The sequence below is a fragment of the Habropoda laboriosa genome, unplaced genomic scaffold, assembly GCF_001263275.1.
Source record: "Habropoda laboriosa isolate 0110345459 unplaced genomic scaffold, ASM126327v1 scaffold88, whole genome shotgun sequence".
In the NCBI taxonomy this organism is placed as follows: domain Eukaryota; kingdom Metazoa; phylum Arthropoda; class Insecta; order Hymenoptera; family Apidae; genus Habropoda; species Habropoda laboriosa.
In genome coordinates, this window is record NW_017100219.1 from 605,242 (window position 1) to 628,750 (window position 23,509).

General features: G+C 41.7%; 2 protein-coding genes across 2 annotated transcripts in view; both read left to right on the top strand.

Annotated features, from left to right (window-relative positions):
- Positions 1-309: 309 nt before the first annotated feature.
- Positions 310-1,102, top strand: LOC108570974 (microsomal glutathione S-transferase 1-like). The gene is made up of 2 exons (XM_017932916.1): positions 310-610; positions 696-1,102. The coding sequence occupies exons 1-2, from the start codon at positions 482-484 to the stop codon at positions 1,017-1,019; spliced, it is 453 nt and encodes a 150-aa protein (XP_017788405.1). The 5' UTR covers positions 310-481; the 3' UTR covers positions 1,020-1,102.
- Positions 1,103-17,365: 16,263 nt separating this feature from the next.
- Positions 17,366-23,509, top strand: part of LOC108570994 (titin) — a 42,329-nt gene continuing 36,185 nt past the window's right edge. The window contains exon 1 of the mRNA XM_017932939.1: positions 17,366-21,646. Coding sequence (XP_017788428.1) covers positions 17,978-21,646 — 3,669 coding nt within the window. The 5' untranslated portion in view covers positions 17,366-17,977. The remainder of the gene's footprint in view (positions 21,647-23,509) is intronic.

A 23,509-nucleotide genomic window follows, 5' to 3' on the forward strand; every position in this document is an offset into this window, starting at 1 on the left:
CCTGATTGGAAACTATGTCCCCAATCAGGTGACGCATAAAGCAGCGATATATACACTTGTCGTATAACCACTTCTTCCCGTGCGATGCGCTGATTGAATATTGTTGCAAAGGAACCAAAAGCACTGACCAATCAGTAGATCTTATTGCTGTAGCGAATTCTGATTGGAGGGTACTGGACAAGAATACAAAAATAGAAGTTTGGCCAACGTTACAGATTAATAAATGTATATTTCGCCTTTATATTATATAAGTATAATACATCTTACGCGTCGTAATTAAAACCTTATTAACTTGTCATGATACGCGTTTTTATGTGCACTTTTTATCGAGCTTTGTACGTTTTTTTGGACTTTAACATATTTATATAAGAAGTTGCCGTATTACAATCTTTAGTATTCCACACGGTTTTTTCGAAGTTTGCAAGAAAATACGTTTGATTAGGTTAGATCGTTGGTATCAAGTAAATTTACAGAATTCACAATGTCTACCTTAAATACGTCTCTTATACAACCAGATCTTATTAAAACCTTTGCGTTTTGGGGTAGTATACTTGCTTTAAAATTAGTGGCAGTTGTAGGACTAACTGCACGTTACCGAATAAAGAAACGGGTATATTTCTTATCGATTTGTATTAAAACATAGTACTTATTTAAAGCTTATATATATTAAAGATACAATTTTTATTTTTTTGCAGATATTTATAAATCCTGATGATGCGGTATTTGTTAAAGGAGCAAAGATTGCAAACAACGATCCGGATATTGAACGTGTGCGGAGAGCACACTTAAATGACTTGGAAAACATTCCTCTATGGTTCTTTGTTACATTCCTATGGTTAACTACAGGACCTGCTGTGTGGTTAGCTACAATATTAATCAGAACATTTGTGCTTGCTAGGATTGTTCACACATTAGCATATGCTGTTTATCCAGCACAACCTTACAGGGCTCTATCCTTTTTTGTAGGCATGAGTATTACAACATTTCAAACAATAAGCACTTTGTTATATTACATTTAAAGAATTGTTTTACCATTATATTCTTAATTTTTTTGTATGTAATCATTTATTAATTGTTATTCAGTTACATTAACATTGCAAAGGGAGCATTAAATCTATTTTTTATCAAGTTTAAGGGAAAGCATTTTTTTTTGTATCAATTTATATTTTAAAGAAGAATTTTATGTTTTTCATACACTGTATTTGTATGGTAGTTGTTATAATGTAAATAAAATGTATCTAAAAATTTGAATATTAAATGAATTTCAAACATTTTATACGTTAAAAATGAACTTGTATGTTTTCTTGCCCTGTCACTTATCACTATCAGTAATATTTAAAAATAAACTTCAGATAACTGATAATGTAGAATTGTGTATTATCAGAAAAGTAACTTGTTCCATGAATAATGCTAATATAAGACTGAAGACTTAAGTAATTGTTGCTTGTCTTTTCAACTGCAAAATATAGATTTGAAGTTTATTTGTTTTACTGATTTCTAAGTGTGTCTTTTGTTATATTTATTGGTTTTTTAAAGGAGTTCCAAGCTCTAAACCTATTCTAACTACTTGGCCTATTTCATTTGATAAAATTACTTTTACTTAATACCTTCAATAAACCATGGGTACATATCTATAGAATTTATGTTCCAGTTTTACTTGCATGAACTAACTTGTAAAGTATAATGAACATGTCGAGGCTATTACAGTAAATCTTTTTAACATAGATACTGTTCATTGAAGATATTCATAGATTTTGAACAAAGTTTACTCCAATGTTCCGCAGTGGCAAGTTAAAAAATATGTACCATTTAATTCTAAAATGTGCTAAACACATGGAAAAAAATTTGCATACAGCCTTGCTTTTACACACAAGCTGAGCAAATTAATAAGGATTCTGGTAAGTTTCAACGATTACATTTCTTCATTACAAAATTGTAAATAGCACCTTATGTTACTATAATGCTTTTGTAATGTATTCCAGGTTGGACATATATGAACGTGCATTCGTTTTTTTTTGTAGCAGGTGCAAAGACACCTGCTAGTACTACAAGTTTTACTTCTTCTGAACTTGCACAATCTAAGTATATTCAAGAAAAACTAAGAATTGAAACAATATAAATATAGTTTTCAAGGTAAAAATATATACACACAGTCCATTAAATGAGTGATATAATTATTTACTTGTACATAGCATTTGGTATTTACAGAAACATGAAGAAAATATGTAGGTCTTCCTGAAATACTTTGCCAAACAACAAAGCTTTGTATGTTACATGATACTGACATTCATTTGTCCATTGTTACAAGAATCACAATACTTGCATATGCTATACATCATGCAAAGTATCCAAATTCAGAAAGGTTTTTGTAGGAAGCAAAATAAACTACATCAAATGTAGTGTATTTATCTTTTGGAGAAGGGCTTGGGAATTGTACAGATAAACAGTTCCATCGACTTCTTGTCAGACGAAATTAGGTCTGGTTACTATTACAAAAGATGTCTATATTTCCATTTGCGATAAAACAGACACACCATGTAAACAACGAAAGATAGATTCTTGCGTCGTTCAATAGAATTCATTTAAGGTTTGAAGAAGTTTGAAATATCAAAATATAAATCGTTACGTTCTGTTTATAACAGTTAATTTTATTCCCCATAAAAACTTACGAAAAAAGTATAGAGTTAAAGAGAATACCTTCTAAAATAGTTTACAGAGAGAACGTAATCGAAACGTACTCACCATGGTGTTTGATTTGGCCAGTAATATTTTGGCAACGATCATTTCCGGCGGTCCATATATTGCCGCGCAAATTGTACACGATAAAGATGCAATGCGCGTGTGTAAACGTTGTTATGCGCGGTCGTCATGACGACTTCGTCTCGACGCCAATGGGCGCGGGAACGTCAGACGTCGCGATGTATCTGTGAGGTGCGAACCGCCGTCGGTGCAACGACGTCTCGTCGTTACCGAATATGCGTCAAATGATCGTTCGGTTTTTTCGGGAAACAATGTGTCGTTCTTTTACGTCCTCTCAGAAGAGCAGCACATTGCTGCCGTAACCTGATAATGATCGAGAAATCGCTGTCCTCTTCGTTCGAGCCAATGATCGATACGTTATGTTGAAACGTAGCTAGAACTGCATAATTGAAGGTAAGCGTAAATTCAATTTCTTTCAACTTGTCGAACCTTTGTTATCAACGTTTATCGTTGAAATTGTGTAATAAAAGAGTCGATATTTTGTAAGCAGATTCGAATAACTCATACATTAGATTCTCGATTTGAAATTTTTCGATCCTTACGATCGAAACACGAAGTAAATTCTTTTCTCCCTTTGACGTGATGAAAGTACAGATTTCTTTGGTGCGCGGTACATAAAATCGAGCGTACATGGTCTTTTGATCTGTCTCGAAGAAAGCGTAATCTCCGTGATCTCCTCTTTTCCTTAAATTACATTGAAAATTAGACGAATGGTTTCTTCCGTGGTATAATTTACTCCAAAGCAAGCGGAAATTACTTTAGAGTATTTAAAATTAAGATTCTCCCCGCGAAGCCGTAAGACCGTTTCATAGCGCTAATGATGGTACCGTGTGCCTGACAGCGGTGTAATATCGGTTGCCGCGTCACAGGGGCTCTATACACGATGCGATTTTCTTATAAGTTTGAAGACCTAAGCATGCGACGAAGCATCGATCGATCACGATTAACGCGATTAATTATTCCTTTCCTATATAAAGGAACGTAAAAAGAATATAACCACTCGTATTAACATTTCATACACTGACATATACTTTCGATTGCGTCTTGCATTCATGCGATGCAATTGTAATCGATTTTCATCGCACTTACTCCTACCATTCGCTACATTCCATGTGGTTCACGATACGTTCTTTCACTATCGCGTTCATACACCTTCTGTTGTTTCATCAATACTCTCTCTGGTAACCGCATCTGCAGCGTGCCACAGAGGAACCTGCATGAATATATTAGGTCATCCCATAAGTTTCTGCCGAAAGCGAAAAATAGTTTAACGAAAATCCAAAGAAATTCTTACTTTCTTTTTATCAAATTTAAAGGTTCGTTAGTTCGATCTAAATTATCAAATTCGATACTAACTTACGGGATCACCTAATACATATATTCACATACCGAGATACGTCTTTTCATTGTTTTTCTTCTGGTCCCGATAAAATTCCGCGCAAACACGGCGGGCCTCGCGTGCGTCCACACGGAGAGCGCCTGAATATAGGCCACCGGGCCGGTGCAAGCGAATGCCTCTTCGAAAAATGCTAATATTAGCGAGCAGCCAATATGATTATCCGCGAGGTGTGCGTGGTACGCGATTACAGAACGACGGTGTATTGACCTCGTAGCTTGTGTGTGCACGAGGTAAGGGGTCCGTTTCATGCGTGCCTGCGACTACCTCTACACGCGGTTATCGATAGTCCTAATAATTTCCCGTGTCACGTGCTCCCTGTCGCCTTATGCGCGAGCCTACCGAAATTGCATTGCTGCATATCGGTTGTCACGCACCGATTCAATCTCTCATCAGAATTAGTATCAAGATCGCAAATTAGATTTCCATCGATAGTGGCCAGGTGGGCTGTTGCCACCGTTTTACGTTCGATCGAATTATTCCTGCTTTCTTTCTTTCTTTTCTTCCCTCGTTCCATTTTCACTCCCACAATGGGACGACGCGACGGTTGTGAATTGGGTCTGGGCAGTCGAGTTTCTCAAGTACACGAAAAAGATGATTAATTGCGTCGCGTCGCTCGTATATGGAGCGATCCGGCTTGTAAATGCGGATTGACAACCACTGTATAAGTCGGTAATTTAGTGTCATGGTCGTGTACGGAGAAACACGATCTCTCGTCTACTTACGTAGACGCCCAGCATCTTTGCTCGCGCACGGATCTCGATGGGTGTAACAGACACTTTGGTATATTTATCAGTGTATCAAGGATTGTTCCTGGAGAGCTGCTCTACCCCATCAACAGACTTGCACGAAACGGACCATGACATCACGGCCGGCATATGCATTCGTATCATCCCCCTACCATTCCGATCTTCAGACAGACGTTAAATTCGTATGTCCGCTTATGGACCGTTTGCCTCGTATTGCAACGAGATACGACGCCTCCTCTATAAGCTTTTTCTTTCGTGTTCCCGATCACCATCGGCTTCCTTTTACCGTAAATCAACGCGATACACGAATGTCCCCGTTTCGAGCATCCTTATTCATAACCGTGGGATTAAAGGCGACGTCGTCCCGTTTCACCGTCGTTCATTTTTCTTCTTCCTTTTTTTTTTTTTTACGATCGACACGATCACTTTTACGGCAGCCCGGTAAAATTGCCGTCAAATTTTTCATTATACGCGTACGGAGCCGCTCAAGTGGAACCGCTTAACAGTCTTTTCATTCGATTTAATGCAGTTTGGTTCGGCTTCGTTGACCGCGTTATTACGCGTTTTCCACGATGCCGCTGTTCACCACGTCGATGCACACCGGCCTCTATTATTCACCCAGTACCTCCGATAAAATTGGTCGCGCTCGCAATTCACCAACTCGTTAAATCGAACGTTTCTTCACAACGATTGTAATTTTCCGCGATGGCCGAATTGCGAGGCGCGAAAGTTCGTCGATAATGCAGGAAGGTTGAACGATTCGTAACCGGCGACGATACAAACCTCCGGTGACGTGTTTTACGTTGTTAAACTGGTAGCCGTGTATACGAGAACCGCACGTTAGTTTCTCTTCGTCGATCGTTGCTGGACAGGTTCGAAGGAGTACAACAAGAGTACCACGCCGTGAATGTATTCGAACGTACGAACGTGTGCAGCTTGAAAACTCCAAGCAGAAGCACGAGATGAAATTTCAAGTGGACGCAAAGCTCGAAGGAGGCGTTTTAATTATCCGCAAGTGCGTTATTTTCTAGGCGGCTCGATATACACGTCGAGATCTCGATGGAACGAGGCTTCTCTCTCTGTCGAGGTCAGAGTACATCGGCTCCGTCTTAGAAGCGGAATTACAAAAGTTTCCCTTTTAACGTTAATTAATAAGAGAACGCGCCGTACCGTGCTTCATTATAGCACGGATCCATTATAAAGGGAGACCGCGCTCGCAGAGCCTGTCTTTCAAGTTAGGCAAGCTTTCGATTCCCCGGAGAGGGACGTGGAGAAGGATAGCCTGATTTAAGCGAGGCAACTGACTTTTTTCCTCATATATACTTAACCCTGTTAACCATAAGGATCACGGCGTTGCCCGTGAGAAACGATCGATTTCGATCCGTCGCACGTAACCCACGTTGCGATACCGACACGATCGATACAAGATTCTGATTAAGGCGTCCGCGTCGAGCCGCGTAACCGCTGGAATTCGCATTCGCGTCCTTCTTCGCCGGAGAAGAAACGCCGATTTATCAGGCGATTTTCCAAACGAGTTTCGACTCCCTTGGAGAAGACTGGAGACTTTCTTTTTCACCGGAATAGACAGAAAAATATTTGAATAGAACGGGGAAGTGTGTTAAGGGGTTAAATACACCCCTCGGGGCTCCAAATGATACCTAACTTTGGCATTTTTTTTTTTGGAAGAATAATCGACTCCATGGAAAACTTTTCGGGAGAGTTTTTGTTGTATTATCTTTGGAGAGTATGAAAGTATTTTTTTTGTTTGTTTTTTTTTGGAAAATGACGACGTGGAGAGGGGTTAAATCCACCCTTCAGGCCTTAAAATGATACCTAAATTTGGCATTTTTTGGGGGGAGAATAATCGACTCCATGGAAAACTTTTCGGGAGAGTTTTTGTTGTATTATCTTTGGAGAGTATGAAAGTATTTTTTTCGTTTAATTTTTTTTGGAAAATGACGACGTTGCAGCTACAAATATTATTCCCAGAAAACCGCGTTTAAAGTTTCGATTACTAATTAACGACCCGATGACGCGCTTCGTTAAATCCGCTCTAATAACACAAAACCACCAAAGCTCTCATTAAAACTCAATTACATTGTTCACACCATTCACCTCCAATTTAAGCGAAGAAGAAAACAAAAATTCCATGTTTTCATGTTTAAAGGTCAGTCCAACTCCTCAAGGAGCCCCGTTAATTAGCGTCGTTCTAACACGAGGGCTATACGGGGAATATAAAAGTATGTTCTTCGTTTAATTCCTTTGAAAAACGACGGCGTTGCAGCTACAAATATTATTCCCAGAAAACCGCGTTTAAAGTTTCGATTACTAATCAACGACCCGATGACGCGCTTCGTTAAATCCGCTCTAATAACACAAAACCACCAAAACTCTCATTAAAACTCAATTACATTGTTCACACCATTCACCACCAATTTAAGCGAAGAAAAAAACAAAAGTTCCATGTTTTCATGTTTAAAGGTCAGTCCAACTCCTCAAGGAGCCCCGTTAATTAGCGTCGTTAATTTGCATCGTGAGGTTGTCGAAACGGAGAGAGAAATGATGACACGTGAATGAGCAACGTTTGGGTGGAATGACTCATAGTCGAACGGAGGTTCCAGGAAGGTTTACCTTGCGTCGAAGAGGCCAAGCCGAGGGATATACACGCCGTGACACGTAACGAACGTTCGTTTGACAGGGTTTCAATGGAAATATGGCGGTTTCGATTCGCGTGCGTGCTCGTTGGTCCCCCGGATGACGCGGTCGACTGGTTCGCCTACGGAGCTCGACGCGTTCACCAAATACGGAGCACCGAAGTTGGCCTCGCTAGGCATACTTCTACCCACGCCATGACCCGACGACACTTTTTACGGGAAAACGCGTCGAGACGGGCGTGGTACTTTCGCTCCTTAACCGAAATCGATCGTTCGGATCGAGATCAATCGTATGCACCCGGTGTCCTCGATTTTTTCCTTTCAGCTTTTCTACCTGTTCGTCAAAATTCGAACGTTCCGTGAGATATCAGGTCTGCTGGAAAGTTCTGTCCGTTTTTTCAATTATACGCCGATCCAAGTTTCCGAATATTCCAAGGTTCCGAGTTGAGATTTTCCGCAATCTCCAACGTTGTCGAAAAAGATCCATTATCAAAACTGTATAATGGATCAGAGATGGTCTTCCAGAGCGTGGCTTGTTACTAACACTAGGTTTACGGGACGCGTTATTTTCATGCATTCCGAATTTCACGAGGAAAATTACTGAAACCGTTTACATTTCTCTCCTACCACTTATGCTTGTTACAAATTTTACATAAATATATATCACATACTCTACCGGCCAAAAGTTTGGAATCACCTCCCACTTTTCATCGATATTAAATCTGCTGCTAATTTTTTATAGATTTGAAGTTTATCTCAATTCCACATTTATCAATTGATTCGAACGCTGAAAAATTCTCAAAGTCGCCGACTTTTTTCTGGAGATTTTTCTGTAAATTGCAATGCTCGGTGATTCCAAACTTTTGGCCGGTAGTGTACAATAGTATCTAACCCAAGAATCTTATAAATTTAGCGATAGGGTGAGCTAGGCTCTATGGACAGAAAATGCGCTCATCTCTGCTGTGACTTAATCCTTCTCGAGCGTTAGGCTTGATTGCTAATGCAAAGGCGAGGGTGATATTTAAATACTAAACACTGTGCGTTTCGGCTAACAACCGAAGGATTCGTATATAATGTAAAGTGTCGAGGAAAAAGGGACGAGGTTCCCTCAAAAATACATATGAATGTATTTTTTATTCTACAATTAAATTTTGTAATTATAAACGGGAATAAAACGGAAAGTTCCAAGCTATTGCCATTTAAACAATAACAGTGTTTAGTTGCAAAGCTTCTCCCGACGGCAACTTAACGACGTGGGAAAGGGATCCAACAAATTTGACGTCGATTCACCTTGCTACTATTGGTCTAAATAATACTTGTCGGGATTTGTTTAAACAGATGTCGAAACTATATTTATTTGTCCGTCTGTCGTTGACGCCTCGTTCCTTTCTGGTCCGTCTTTACCAACTACTCTAATATCTTCCTTAGCCTTATTCAACGCGTCCTTATATACACTTATGTATGTGCCCTGATTCATTTATGAGTTGATAGTGCATAATATGTTGTTTTTTAAAGAAAATTTGCGGTTTCATTCGTGCGTCAATTTGACGTAGAGATAAGTTAAGCTTCTGTCGGAAGCTGTGTCTTCACCGAAATCGTTCACCAAACTTCTACACGCTTCTGTAGCATTTCTACCTTGTCGGAATTCATACAGAATGCAATGCTGTAAATGAACTTTATATACATAAAGACATGAAGAATCTCACTTGACACTTAAAGCGCCGGCTATTTTGTTGGAAACTTGACTTAAAGCGCCGCAATATTTACAAAAATTTTACAGAGTGCTTATCACAGCGACGATTTTCAACGAGCCACTTGCTGTTCAAGAGATGCAATATTTTTCTCTGCACAAACACGTAAAAACGCATTTAGGCGGCTCCGGCGCTTGAAGTGTTAATACCGAGACGATGAAACCATTGTTTCGGTAAACTCAGAAGAGCACATACGTGGAAATACAATGTTTAAAAGAGGCCGCCACACGTATGTTTCATACGCGTTGAAACTCGGGATGACATTATCGGACAGAACTTCCCGGTAGACCTAATATTTCCTTATTTAGATTTTGCGTGTGTTTTTGTTTCCAGGAAGCCGTAGAGAGTCATCGATGTTTCTCTCGAGAAGACGTAAAAATAGCTTCTCGGTGTCTGAATCGCGCGTGGATCGATGTAGAAAAACGCCTGTTCTCTCGGAACGTTTTCACACGCCCCGCGAGTACGGTTGCATATTAAATGCGCATCGACGTGAAAAATCGAAGAAGCGGAGTTTCAAAAGGCCGCCAACAGGCTAAAGAAAGAACGTACTTCCTCCGTAGAGTAGCGACACAGCTTACGCAAAGAGATTCTCGCGTCGATAATTTAGCGATCTTGTCCGACCGATGTATCGCGTGTCTCGTGAACGAAGGCCACTTTGGATCGTGGATCGATCGCGGTGAATTAGAGTTACGCGTGTACTTACGTCGCATTTCCTGTTGCATCAGAGTGGTCATTTTTCTTGACCAAGGTTGCACGGTTTCTTACTCATTTCGCGTAATCTTTTACGACAACCGGCAACGGCTATTACGACACTAAAAGTTCATCGACGGTATTAACATCCGTGTTTATAACGTGAGATATGTACACTCCTGTTCATAGGTATTGGGACACTTTCTAAATGTGAAATCTACTGAATTCTACCGAGGTCTATTGTAAATTAATGCAGCTCTGTTGAAATTCACCGAAATCTGCTTTCTGAAGGTGAAGAAAGCCCCGTTGTCGTTACAAATATCCTGTAAAATTATTCGACACACAAAAGTCGTTAGAAAATTATAAAGATCATAAAAATATTATTCATTTTAGAATCTCGAAGTATAACGAGTACTCAAGCACTACTGACCAAAAGTTTGGAATCACTTGCCAATCATTGTCATTACAAATATAATGCAAAATTGTTTGACACACAAAAGTTATAAAGATCATAAAAAAAGTTATTCATTTGAGAATCCTGAAGAATAATGAGTATTAGAACACTATTAGCAAAAAGTTTGGAATCATTCGCCAATCATTGTCATTACAAATATAATGCAAAATTATTTGACACACAAAAGTTATAAAGATCATAAAAAAAGTTATTCATTTGAGAATCCTGAAGAATAATGAGTATTAGAACACTATTAGCAAAAAGTTTGGAATCATTCGCCAATCATTGTCATTACAAGTATAATGCAAAATTATTTGACACACAAAAGTTATAAAGATCATAAAAAAAGTTATTCATTTGAGAATCCTGAAGAATAATGAGTATTAGAACACTATTAGCAAAAAGTTTGGAATCATTCGCCAGTCATTGTCATTACAAATATAATGCAGAATTGTTTGACACACAAAAGTTATAAAGATCATAAAAAAAGTTACTCATTTGAGAATCCTGATGAATAATGGGTATTAGAACACTATTAGCAAAAAGTTTGGAATCATTCGCCAATCATTGTCATTACAAATATAATGCAAAATTATTTGACACACAAAAGTTATAAAGATCATAAAAATAATTATTCATTTGAGAATCCTGAAGAATAATGAGTATTCAAACACTATTAGCAAAAAGTTTGGAATCATTCGCCAGTCATTGTCATTACAAATATAATGCAGAATTGTTTGACACACAAAAGTTATAAAGATCATAAAAAAAGTTACTCATTTGAGAATCCTGATGAATAATGGGTACTCAAACTCGGCTGACCAAAAGTTTGGAATCATTCGCCAATCATTGTCATGACAAGTATAATGAAAAATTATTTGACACACAAAAGTTATAAAGATCATAAAAAAAGTTATTCATTTGAGAATCCTGAAGAATAATGGGTATTCAAACACTATTAGCAAAAAGTTTGGAATCATTCGCCAGTCATTGTCATTACAAGTATAATGTAAAATTGTTTGACACACAAAAGTCATTAGAAAAGTTTCAAGATCATGAAAAAAGAATTATTCATTCTAGATCTCGAAGTGGCCAAAAGTTTTGAATCACCTGCCAATTTACACCAATATTGAATCTTCTAATTCCTACAGATTTGAATTCAATTTTGCGGAGACCAATAGCAGTTTATCTAATTTCAATTGATTTTTATAAATTAAAAAAAGAAGATTTTAATAAATTAAAAAATGAAAACGATACAAAAATTCGCTGTGAAATTCTTCAAATTTCTACCTTTCTCCCGTAAGTTTTCGTGTAATTTGCAATGCACAGCGATCCCAATCTTTCGCCCACTAATACAGGGTGGCCACTGAAAGACTGAATGATATAAAACAAAAATAACTTCCACAAGCACATGTTTTTAAAATTTTTTATTATTTTATTTGGAAATATAATTAATGGATTTGTTTCAGTAATACGTGTGCACAAATGACCACCATTTTCCTGCTCACAAATACAGGCTCTTTCCGCAGCATTTTCCATGACCGTACGCTAGGTTTCGGGTCCTAAACGTCGGATTTCGGCTCGAATGTTCTCCTTAAGTTCTTCAATTGTTCGAGGTTTATTTACGTACACCCGTTCCTTCAAGTAGCCCCCCAGAAAGAAGTCTGGTGTCGTCAAATCAGGTGAACGCGGAGGCTAAGCAAATTCAGCATCTTTTTTTCCGGTATTTTCTCCGAGTTTGAATAATTGATCTTTCACTGGAATAGAAAAACTCAACGAGTTCTACTCGTTGCTGGACATCATACGTAGCCATTTCAATCTCCAAGGGATGCTCTATAACCTACAAAAGAAGAAAATGAACAAGTTATGACTTTTTCAAACCCTTCAGTTTTCCAGTGGCCACCCTGTATATACACACATCAACCAAAACACAACACCAACTTCGTGCAGCAAACGCAATTTAAATCATACAACGCTTTCTGCACGAAAGTAATGTACTATCCAAATACTTACTTATGTACCAACACTGGTGTACATTCTCGGTTACATAACAACAGTGAAAAACGTTAGGTTAGGTTGGAATTAGAATTAGGGGGTCATCAGGTCGTCGACGTCTGAAGGATATTTGCAGATTTTCGGTGCTGGAGGAAACGTGGCATTGACACTGGCGATAAGTCTCCCCGGGCAGCTCGATTCCGCTCGATAAATTTCAACGTGTAACGGGCCAATCTAATTCCTTCAGCTCTGTCAACTCGTTAACGACACCGCCGCCGGTGCAATCAGCCACTATATCTGCGATAGTGCACGCGAAAATAATGGGAATCGGTGAGTTAGCCCGACACCTCCACGGGAATGACGCGGTTCTCTGCGGTCTACGTCATCGCCCGGTTTACATCGAGACATCACGAGGGACCGGTTTCTTCAAGGTATCCCCTCCTGCGTGTCTCTCTTTCTCTCTCTCTCTCTCTCTTTTACTGCCTCTCCAGACGTGTTCATTTCGTATTCGAGCTCACTCGCTGTGGATCTTTTTCCACAAAGGATGAAAACATCGACCATTTCAACGCGCCATCCTTCTGTTTTTTTTTTTTTCTGCAGAAGACCAAAGCTCGGAGATAGAATGTTTTTTTGCGGGAGAAACGAGGACATGGTTTGAGAGATGGCTGAAAAGATTTGGGGAAAGGACTGATGGAGAATACACAGGGTGGGCCGTTTGAAACAGGCTGTGCAGGCATGTTTCGTGTATATACACCTGTAACCCCTAGACGTATGATTTCTTTTCTGACTGTGCATCTAAGCGTCAGCCATTTTCTATTTTAGCACCGTATCGGGTAATAAAAGTTAATCTGTTGCAGATCGAGTACATTTTGTAACTCTGTTTTCGGAATTCAAACGAAAGTTAGGATTACGATGAATTTTTCTTATCGATATAACTATTTTCCTCGCATCTTCGCCAGAGTCTTTGCCATAGGTTAAACGGTTAACCCTCGTAATGCAGGGTCATTTTGACCGAAGAGCGTTAAAGTCAGGCGGCTGAGATTACGTTTGGTACAGGAAATAAAGAAGAAAAATATACATTTATATCCAATTCCTTCTTGAAACCCATGAAAAATTTTGCTCTGAGTCAAAATCACCCTGCATTCGTCTAAAACCATTCGCCTTCCGAGGGTTAACACGTTGAAAATCAGCGAAAGCATTTTTAATTTGAATAAATGGTAGTATTTGTAAAATTTTCATCTAATGCGTCACACGGGATATTTAAATGGTTCTACTTCTAACTGTTGATATACTCCTTATGCACATTGCGGTGTGTTGTATTAGAATAAAAAATTCTACGAATGCAGAATTGGTCTGGCATTGAACGTGTTGAAAGAGGCGTGCGACGTGCGATGAGTTATTTGTTTGCAAGGTTCTCAAAACTTAACGGACGGGTCACGTAAATTTACGTTTTTCCATTCTGACTTCCCAGGACGGCCCACGTAGATTTACGTTTTTGCTTGAACTTTTATTACGCTGCGTTAGTTTTTCATTTTTAAGTTTCTAAAAGAAGTAGCAAGGATCTGTGTTACCGATCAACGAGTAAATGATTCCGATTCCGAAGAGACTGCCAATTATGTCGAAATTCAACCAACTAGGAGAACTCCAAAAGTAGATCCACCAGGTAGATTGTCGGGAAACACGAAGCAGCACATCCTTAAGCAAATTGTTGGGAAAGGAAAGAAAAAAATATCCTCAAAAGCCTTGCAAAGTCTGCAGCTCAAAGGAAAAAATAAGCGAAACAAGACATAATACGTCAATTCTGTCAGGTTCCACTTCACAAGGGTGAATGTTTTACAAAATATCACACTCGTAAGAAATACTAGACATGTAAATAAACAACTTTGCAAAATTTTATCAAAAATAGTGTTGATTTAATAAAACTGCAAACCTTTAAAACCATACATACATGTTTATTTAATTCTCTTAAAAACCGCCCGGAAACCGAGAAAGACAGAGAAAAAACAACCCGTCTGTTAAGTGTTAAGAAGAGCGTTAGTGAAATATTGTCTGTGTGTTCAAATTTTATGTATCATCTAGAGACTTCGAATGCAGCAACCCTTTTTTTTTTATCGAAACTTATCGTATATTTACTGCGCAAGAATTCGTATAATTCTAAGGAACTCGGCAGAATTAATGTATTCACCTGTTTACCATAGACATGGTCTATAGATTTTAATTGTAGGTCAATCTGCTCAATCAGTCATTACATGGCTGCAGTATACCTGGCTGTGCTAAGGTAGCATAAGCAATTAAACTCGGTCAATTAAAACAGGCCACCTAATTATCGAAGAAATCTTTTACGCCTAATTCACATGGTTTCAAAGAGCGAATAAGATGGAAGAAGCGTAAAAAGATCGCAGGAAATTTCACATTTGATTTAAAATTTATTGCTCAGGGTCCTGCTAACATCACATTACTATGCACGTATAACCCTGAGAAGAAAAACGAGAAAAAATGGTACATATAAAAAAAATTAAAAGAGGCCACCTAATTATCTAAGAAATCTTTTACGCCTAATTCACATGGTTTCAAAGAGCGAGTAAGATGGAAGAAGAGTAAAAAGATCGCAGGAAATTTCACACTTGATTGAAAATTAATTGTCCAAAATCACGCTAAGATCGCATTATTATGCACGTATGACCCTGAAAAAAAAAAGGGAAAAAATAGTTCGAAACTGTTTGAAGCAAATTCGAATTACATACAAAAATTTTCTTCTACGAATCATACACGGAGAAGATAATTATTTGGCCTTCTTTACATAGCCCACCCAGTATATCGCCAGATCGTGTCACATCGGTCGTACTGTACCACGATTCGCCGTAGAAATGAAATTTCAATTGAAGGGAAAGTAGGTGTGCGTTTGAAACGAGCATAACGCTTTAGGCAACGTATACCCGCCGCGCGTATATATAGCCTTGTGTAACTATCCCACAAACTTCATTCTTAAGAACAGGTGCATTCAAAGTTTTGATCGTCAACGTATAAGCAAACGAGATCTTCCCTCTCGTTTCTCTCTCCTCAGGCCACAATCGCAGCGAAAGAGTCGAACGTGTTCCGCAAGCTCCGCGGGGGCGAAGAAAATTGCATCTCGCATGCGTATATCGCCTCGCGTGTAAGTACATACGTGTGACCGTTGTCGACGTAATCTCTTACGATGGAAAGCGAACAGAGTAAATGTCGTGTCGCGCGATATCTCTCCTCTTCGGGGCGGAACGCGAGCCAAAGCGTGTGCACGTGAGTACAGCGGCATCCAAAGAGAGTTGTTTGTTCTCGAATGAGGGAACCGTGTGGTGCTTTTACGAGCGGAACGCACCGCGTCGGAATAAACGTGTGCGTTTTACGATCTCTCTCTCTCTCTCTCCAGCACAGTTCTTCGAGTTTCCATGGGAAATCGAAGGGAGCAACTCTCTGTTTCGCATTGAATTAAAAGTCTACTTGGTAGTAGACGTAACAACGGCAGACTCGAGGACGTACGCTGTAAGTGGAGAGAAAAAATAGGGAAGGAACAGAAGAATTCGAGGAGAAAATGTCGCCAGTGTGTTACACAACAGCGTTGAACTTGCGTCTTGAATGAATCGGCAATTACCATCGCGCGCATCCGTGGCGCCAAGCCGTATCTGTCGAATAATGCGAACGCGGGAAACCTCCGTGGTGTAGAGATGAACGAGAATATTACTGCTGCGAGTTCTGGATAAACTTATTCCGTGGGAACGTGAATTAACGACGAAGAGAAAATTCGGATTTGTAAGATGGATTAGGCGAGCTAGATTCACGAGTGAATGGTTGTACTATGGTGTAAGAGACTGTACAACAGTAGTGACAAATAATAGAAGGAAACATCAGAGGCGAACTGGAAGAAAAAGTGTAAATAAATGGAGAGGATCGGAGAGACGATTTCATTAACGCTAGGTTTACGGGACGCGTCATTTTTAAGTGAATTTCACAAGGAAAGTTACAGAAATTGTTTACATTTCTCTGCTATCGCTTATGCTTGTCGCAATATCGCGTAGTTTCGTTTAGAAATTAATTGTGTAATTTGTTTTTAAATAAAATAGGTAGTCCTTTAAGTCGATGTTCAATATTTAATATTTACGTACTCTTTAGAAGAGTATAATTTTTTTCAAATTGGACCTAACGATTTCAGTTTTTTGTTTTTTTTTGAGAAGTTAGAAAAATTTTAAAGGTCGCTGTTTTCAAATTTTTCATCTGAGCTTGTAGCGAGAATTTAAAATATACGTTTTGTAGATTATGCTGAAAATTTCAGATTTATTGCAGTTGTAGTCCCGAAGTCGTGAAAAAGTGCGATTTTCACAATCTTTAACCGTAATCGGTTGATGGAGAAACAAGCGACAGACGTCGGAAGATGTGAGAATCTTCAGACTTACTACAGTTGCAGGCAGAAAATCGAGAATACCTGGAATTTTCACAGTTTTAACCGTTTGTAGCTCATAGCAACATTAACCTTTCGATGAAAACGTATTCTTCAAATTTTCACTACAAAAGAAAGCGACCTTTACGATTTCCACAAATTGCAATTTTTCCAAAAAATTCTCCACACCTCGTCTAGCATACTAATCTTTCCAGCTTCTCGAAAGAACTCGTTCCATCCAATTTTCGAAACGTTGTACTGTTCCAAAGAGTGTCCGAATATTAGTGGGAGTCGCGGTACGCAAGAAACGTCCGTAAACCTACTGTCAAGCTCGTCCTTAAGAGGGGCAAGCAAAGAGGGAACGAGAGTATAGAGAATCTAGACTACCCACACGGGTACAATAAGAATCGGTTTCGAAGGATCGTGTGCACGCACACTCTCGCTGGATCTACACGCGAGTGAATACGCGGTAACGTCCCACGCCGTGCGACACACCAGAGAGAGAAAAGTAGGGATCGGCGTTCTCCAGGCAAAAGAGCTAACGCGGCAGCAAATGGTAGTGACGGAGAGCAACGGTGTGCCGTGTGGTCACTAGGGCCAGCGAGGCATCGTCGATGCCACAACGACTCGCGGTACCGAACCGAGAACATCGGTTGTCGAACACGAGAGCCTTCTCCTGCCGCGTTTCGCACTCTGTCACGTCCTAACGCAACAACTATCGTTTACACGAAGAGGAAACACACACGGAGAAGGAACAACACAACAAGAGAAATATATATATTACCGAGTACGTATCGAGGGAAAAAGATAAGACGCGTGTAAACTCAGGTGCGCACACAGGCACACACATAGAGGAAAGGCTGAGTCTTCAGGGACGAAGAGAAACGAGTTTGCAAACGGAACAGGTCGCGGTGAAGCTTCAGTCCGGCTCGAGAAATCGCCGGTTAACGAGTCGCGTGTCTGACTTGTCGTCACGGATTTGCGGTTTTTTTTTTTGTTTTTCGTCGACATTCTTCACGGTTTACAAGTGAGTGGTATTATTCTCGAGGACGATTACGCGTGTTCGAATTTGTATGAAATATCGTCGTACGAGATTGTGATTGCCGAGTGAGTTACAATGACTATACACAAGAAAACCGGTGGAAAGAGCAAGGGGAGCACGAAGGAAGTCGCCGCTGCTTCCTCCAGCTCCTCAGACATGACCACTGTGGAGACTGTCGAGGTGGTATCGTCGACGAGCGTCGTCGAGGAGGAGAGACAGGTGATGGAGAGTGAATCTAGAAGCAGTATCGTCGAGACGAGCAGTGCTAGCAGAGAGGTCATCATGGATTCGAAGGGTAACGTGATCAAAATCATCGACACTCCTTCGCCGACTCCTCCGCGAACTACTTCCACCTACAAATCAGGCAAAAGTTCGCAGGATTTCATCGCCGAGGAGCAGGTACAAAATGTGAAACAGAGTAAAACGATCATCGAGAGTCCGCAGAAAATGAAGGATCTTGAAGTTTATTCGGGCGATCGTCGCGGAGGAACGTTGGAGCAAGTCAGTAGATCGTCCGAGACGCAAAGTCGCAGCGAATCTCGAGCGGAGACCGTTGAAAAATCCGTGTCCTCGACCACGGTGGTGGAGACTTCGTCTTCGACAGAGGATTACTACGATCACCAGTCGAAGAGGATGGTTTCCAACGGGACCGGGAAGAGCGAGCAAGTCCCGCGAGTGCAAACATCGTCCAAGTCGTACGAGAGCAGACAAGCGAGCAAAGACACGTACGAGGAGGTCACTAAAGATGGCCAAACAACGGCTAGCAGCATGAGAGTTCGCGAGTCCGGGGAAAAAGTGGACGACAATGGACGGGTGACGGCCTCGCAGAGTCGCAGCACTGACAACGAAACAACGGTCGTACCATCGGACCACGCCGGAGTCAAACACAGGGATGACGTCAGGAGCGCGAATAACAAGGTGATTCTCGATTCTTCCGCGAGTGAAAGCACGGCGAGGAGCGACGTAAAAGCGGACAAACGCAGCGAAGTCGTGACACGGTGCAACAAACCTAGCCAGTCTGCGTGGGACGGCACGTTTATTAGCGAAAGTCCACCGCAGGCGAAAGAGGATAAGGTCAGAACGGTGCACGTGACGTCTCGAAGGGACAGAGAGACGGAGAAAGCACGTAAAGAACTGGCTTCGCAGCTTGCCAACACGGATATCAAACAGGACAGCGTGTCCAGCGTTGAAATCACCGAGAGTTCGGTCATCGATCAGCGTGCGTCCTCGTCCTCGTCCACGATAATTCGCGACTCGAGGATTGTCGTCGACGAGGGAGTCACTTCGTCGACGAATATCGAGAGCTTCGATCGAAATTTGTCGTCTATATCGAAGGATTCTTTGGAGAACATCTCTGGAGACGCGATCGACTTCGCTGGCGGACAGAAGCAGATCACGACGGAAGTGCAGAAGGGATCGAGTAGGTATGCGAAACCTGGAGAATCTACTTGGGATGGAACTTTCGTGACGGAGAAGCAGCCATTGCCTAGGAAACGGAACGTTTCTGACGCCTCTGTTTTCCATCATCCTGGCGGAGACAACGTCGTGGAATCGACGCAGAGAACGGATTTCAAAGAGAAGAGTTTGGACGGTTCTTACGAGAAGAAGTCGTCCAATCTGGTTCACGTGGTACAAGGCGGTACTGATTCTTCGAGGTTCGTATCTGAGGAGCGTAGAGACGTTACGGAGGAAATTTACATCGATGGAAAGCCTGTTAAGAGGACAGATGTATCGAGAGATAGAACGTCTCCGGTGAGAAGAACCACGAGACCAGGAGAATCTACATGGAACGGGCAGTTTACATACGAGAAGCCTCAGGATACCACTAAAAAGTCGTCGACAGACAAGACGGTCGTCAGAACGAGCGAAAAGAGACACGATTCTGTCGACATCCAAGATATCACCGAAGAACAAAATGTCTCCAACGTGTCAGAGTCCGTTTCATCCTCCTACGTCGTCGAATACGCTACGATCAGCGACGAGAAGAAGAAGATCAGCGAGAAGGTGACCGCCGTTTCTGACGCGATCTTAGAAGAAGACTCCGGAGAGAGTGGTTCTCCTCGACGACCAGGTACTCCGCAAAAATCAGTTAAACCAGACTCAACAACGTCGCAGAATTACAAACCTGGACAGTCTACGTGGGACGGAAGCTTCGTCTACGAAAAGCCACAGGTCCCCGAGCGTCGCAGAAAACCGGAAGCTCGTCGAACCACCGACTCGGTTGTGATCCGTGACGTCACGGAGGACAACTCTATAAACGAGGCGGAAATCTCTACAGCATCCTACGTGGTTGAGCATTCGTCCAGCCAGCAGAGTTTCACGGAAGTCAAAGACTCCAGCCTCTCTTCTGTGCACGAAACAGTGATCGTGGACTCGCAACCGGTACGTCAGGACGGTTCGAGCAGACCAGGAAGTCCAGAGAAGGCGCCTAAAGGCAGAGAAACTAGAGTTACCAAGCCTGGTTCGTCGACCTGGGACGGGACCTTCGTCAGAGAGAGAACACCAGAGCCTAAGAGACCGTCGAGCAGAGAATCTATCGATAAATCTGTCGAAGAGCCTAGAGAGAGTCCTGTGCCAAGATCGAGGAAGCACGTGAGTGATACCACTTTAGATATTCGAGATAAAGTATCCAGTAGCTCGGAGGTCTTCAGCAATTCCATAGTCGTGGAGCAATCATCTGCCCACGAGAGTTATTCGGATTCCTCGAATCTGGATTACTCTACCAGCTCTATGGAGACGGTGATTATTCGCAACGGAGTTCCAGTGACGGTACAGAAAAGCGTGACGATCGAGGAAGGATCTAAAGGTCCGGAGAAGAAACCGTTAGAACCGAAAGCTCGTCGACCTCAACCAGACGACTCGAAGTTACCCGAGAAACGTTCAAAGAGCCCGGAGAAGACTGACAGAACCACTCGACCGTCTAAACCAGGTGCCTCCACGTGGGACGGTTCGTTCGTGTACGAAAAACCTTCAGACAAGCCGACCGATAAGAGACCATCGACCGATATAGCTCGCCAGCCGACAGATAAACAAACCTCGATTCAAATCTCGCCGACAGACGTCAGAACGTCACCGGATGACAAGCAATCCACTTACATAACCGAAAAATCGATCACTCTGTCGGATACTTCGAGAGAAACCTCCGAATTCGTCACTTCGACCACTCTGGAACGCACTCTCGTCTCTGATACCGAGGTCCACGATTCCTCCAAAGTATCCACGACGATCGTACAGGAAATCGACGACAAGAAGAGGCTCGGCGAACCAGTTCCCCGGTCACCGGGCAGAAAACATCCAGAAGATGGGAAAAAGTCTCCGGAGAGACGTCCGAAAAGCCCAGAGAAGAGCAGTCCTATAGATAGAACCGCGAGACCGAGCAAACCTGGTGCTTCGACTTGGGACGGTTCGTTCGTGTACGAGAAGCCGCGAGAGGAAAAGAAGAAAGCGACGGATCAGGATAAGAAGCCAAGAGAAGAGGGACAAAAAGATTCTCCGGCTAAAGATAAACCTAAAGGGGACAAACCGAGGTCCGTAGTGCCTAAAGACGACGAGACGCATATCACGGTGGTGAGACGCGACGTGACAGATGTACGAGACGCGAAGGATATCACGGATATCGAGCTGGTACAGCAATCGTCTTACGTAATCGATCAGTCGTCCAGTTTCACCTCGGTGCAGGACGTCCGCGACGTGCTCGAGGAACGTGTCATCAGCGAATTTACAACGGACACGCGTAAAGACGTGGTGAGTAACGAGATCCCATTAGCCAATATTCCGTTCGCCAGGGACCAAGGGGGGATAGGGCAAAGGCACAGTGGCGAACGTTGTTCCTCTCCAAGATCGTCACGTCCGGAACTAACAATGCTCGCCCCTGTTCTCTCATTCGATCAATTTCTTGCGTAAAACTTAACTATCCTGCATACAGATGGAATAATAGCTCTGCAGGAGTAAGAACGTTCAATTGGAGCGATTTTTTTTAAGCTAAATGAGGTCTTTAATCTTTCTCGAGCATGTCTCGATTCACGAGTGGAAAAAGGGTTACATTGGGTTTTTCCTTTGTTTTTTTTTTTTTCGTGGTGCAATTGACTTTACAGTGAAGTCGCGGAGGAAATACAGTGAATACGAAGGTAGACTGCACACCTCGCGGAAGAGGCTCGGTTTGTACTTTCACTTCCAAAGCAGGCGAAGGTTGTAGGTTCTCCTGCGTTATTCGATTAAAAATAAATGGTGACGTAACGCGGCAGGACGAAGGAGAGGAATAAATATGGAGAACAATGAGGGAGATGGTGAATAATCTTTGGTACGATTGCAATTCGACGTTAACCGTGGTGTAACAAGAATACGTCGGAATTTGCATATTTTTCATCGTAAAAGTCGACGATCGTTTCCGTGAATATTTCTTCTCCATGCACTAAATTGGTATTCCGCTACGGGAAGAAGGTGTTGCAATAGGCGATAAAACTGTCGAGTCCGCGTTTCCATTTAGCGACGTTTCATGCGACTAATTATAGCGTCGGCGTCACGCAGCGTCCTTTGCGATCGCGTCGAACACGTTTTACGTTCCGGCTGATAAATCCCCGTTTGCGTTCCAATTATCGCGAGCACTGGCTTCCGACTGTATCGCCTCGTCTAATTGTTCGAATGTGTCGTTAAGTGATTTTTCACGAGAGAAACGATCGTTTCTAAATAGATTAGGCTTCCTTGTTTCGTTAATGTTTTCTCCATACTAACTCTTTGCGGTCGTGTTTTCTGTAGGTTGGTTTATTATTTGGGAATTACATATTATTTAGGTAACGCGCGCTCGCTAAAAGACGTATAAGTTTTATTCAAACGAGTTTGTTTAACCCTGTCAGTACCAATTATCGTATTCGACATCGAAAAGTGCCACCTTATCGAGCCACGAAGTGTAAATTTTATTCCATTTCTTAATTACTTAAAAAATTCACCAAAAATCCTGCACACAATCAATTTTACCTTTGTCTTGTGTTATTCCCAAACAAATTCTATTCTGCTATTTTTTATAATCTGTCTACTTTTTGGCAAAAATTTAACAGAAACCGTGCACATAATCAACTTTGCCTTTGTCTCGTGTTATTCCCAAACACTCGTATTCGGTGAAAATGTCGAAAACGCGATATTTGCAATTTTTCGACAGCAAATGAAAGTGCCGCTTGTCACTTTCCGGTCAGATTTCTGCAATAACCCGCGCCACCTAAACGATCAACCTGCCTGCATATTATTTTCCTTTCCTCCACTTCTGCAAGCGAAGTGTCCACGGAGAGTTTCGAAGGTAAAAACGCCTCGCCGCCAAGAGTTAACGAGAGAATCACTCGTGACGATTCTGTCATCGTAAACACCTCGTTTCCAGTGAAATACGCAGCAGCCAGGTCTCCGTGTAACGATTTTCCCGCCCGAGGGTATTTCCGAGCGCCGCAATCCCCGCGGGGAAATAATTCGTACACACCGCGACGATTTCCAGCTCGACCGGTGTAAATAGTTATTGTAAACCGTACGACGTGGCACGAGAGGTGACTATTACACGGGAATACGGGCGAAACGAGCGCGGAATATCTTGTTCGAGCAACCGATTAATAAAAGCGAACAGAA

Coding starts and splice junctions, on each gene's coding strand:
- LOC108570974 (XM_017932916.1), top strand. CDS start 482: ATGTCTACCTTAAATACGTCTCTTATACAACCAGATCTTATTAAAACC. Junction 611..695: donor GTTACCGAATAAAGAAACGG/GTATATTTCTTA, acceptor ATTTTTTTGCAG/ATATTTATAAATCCTGATGA.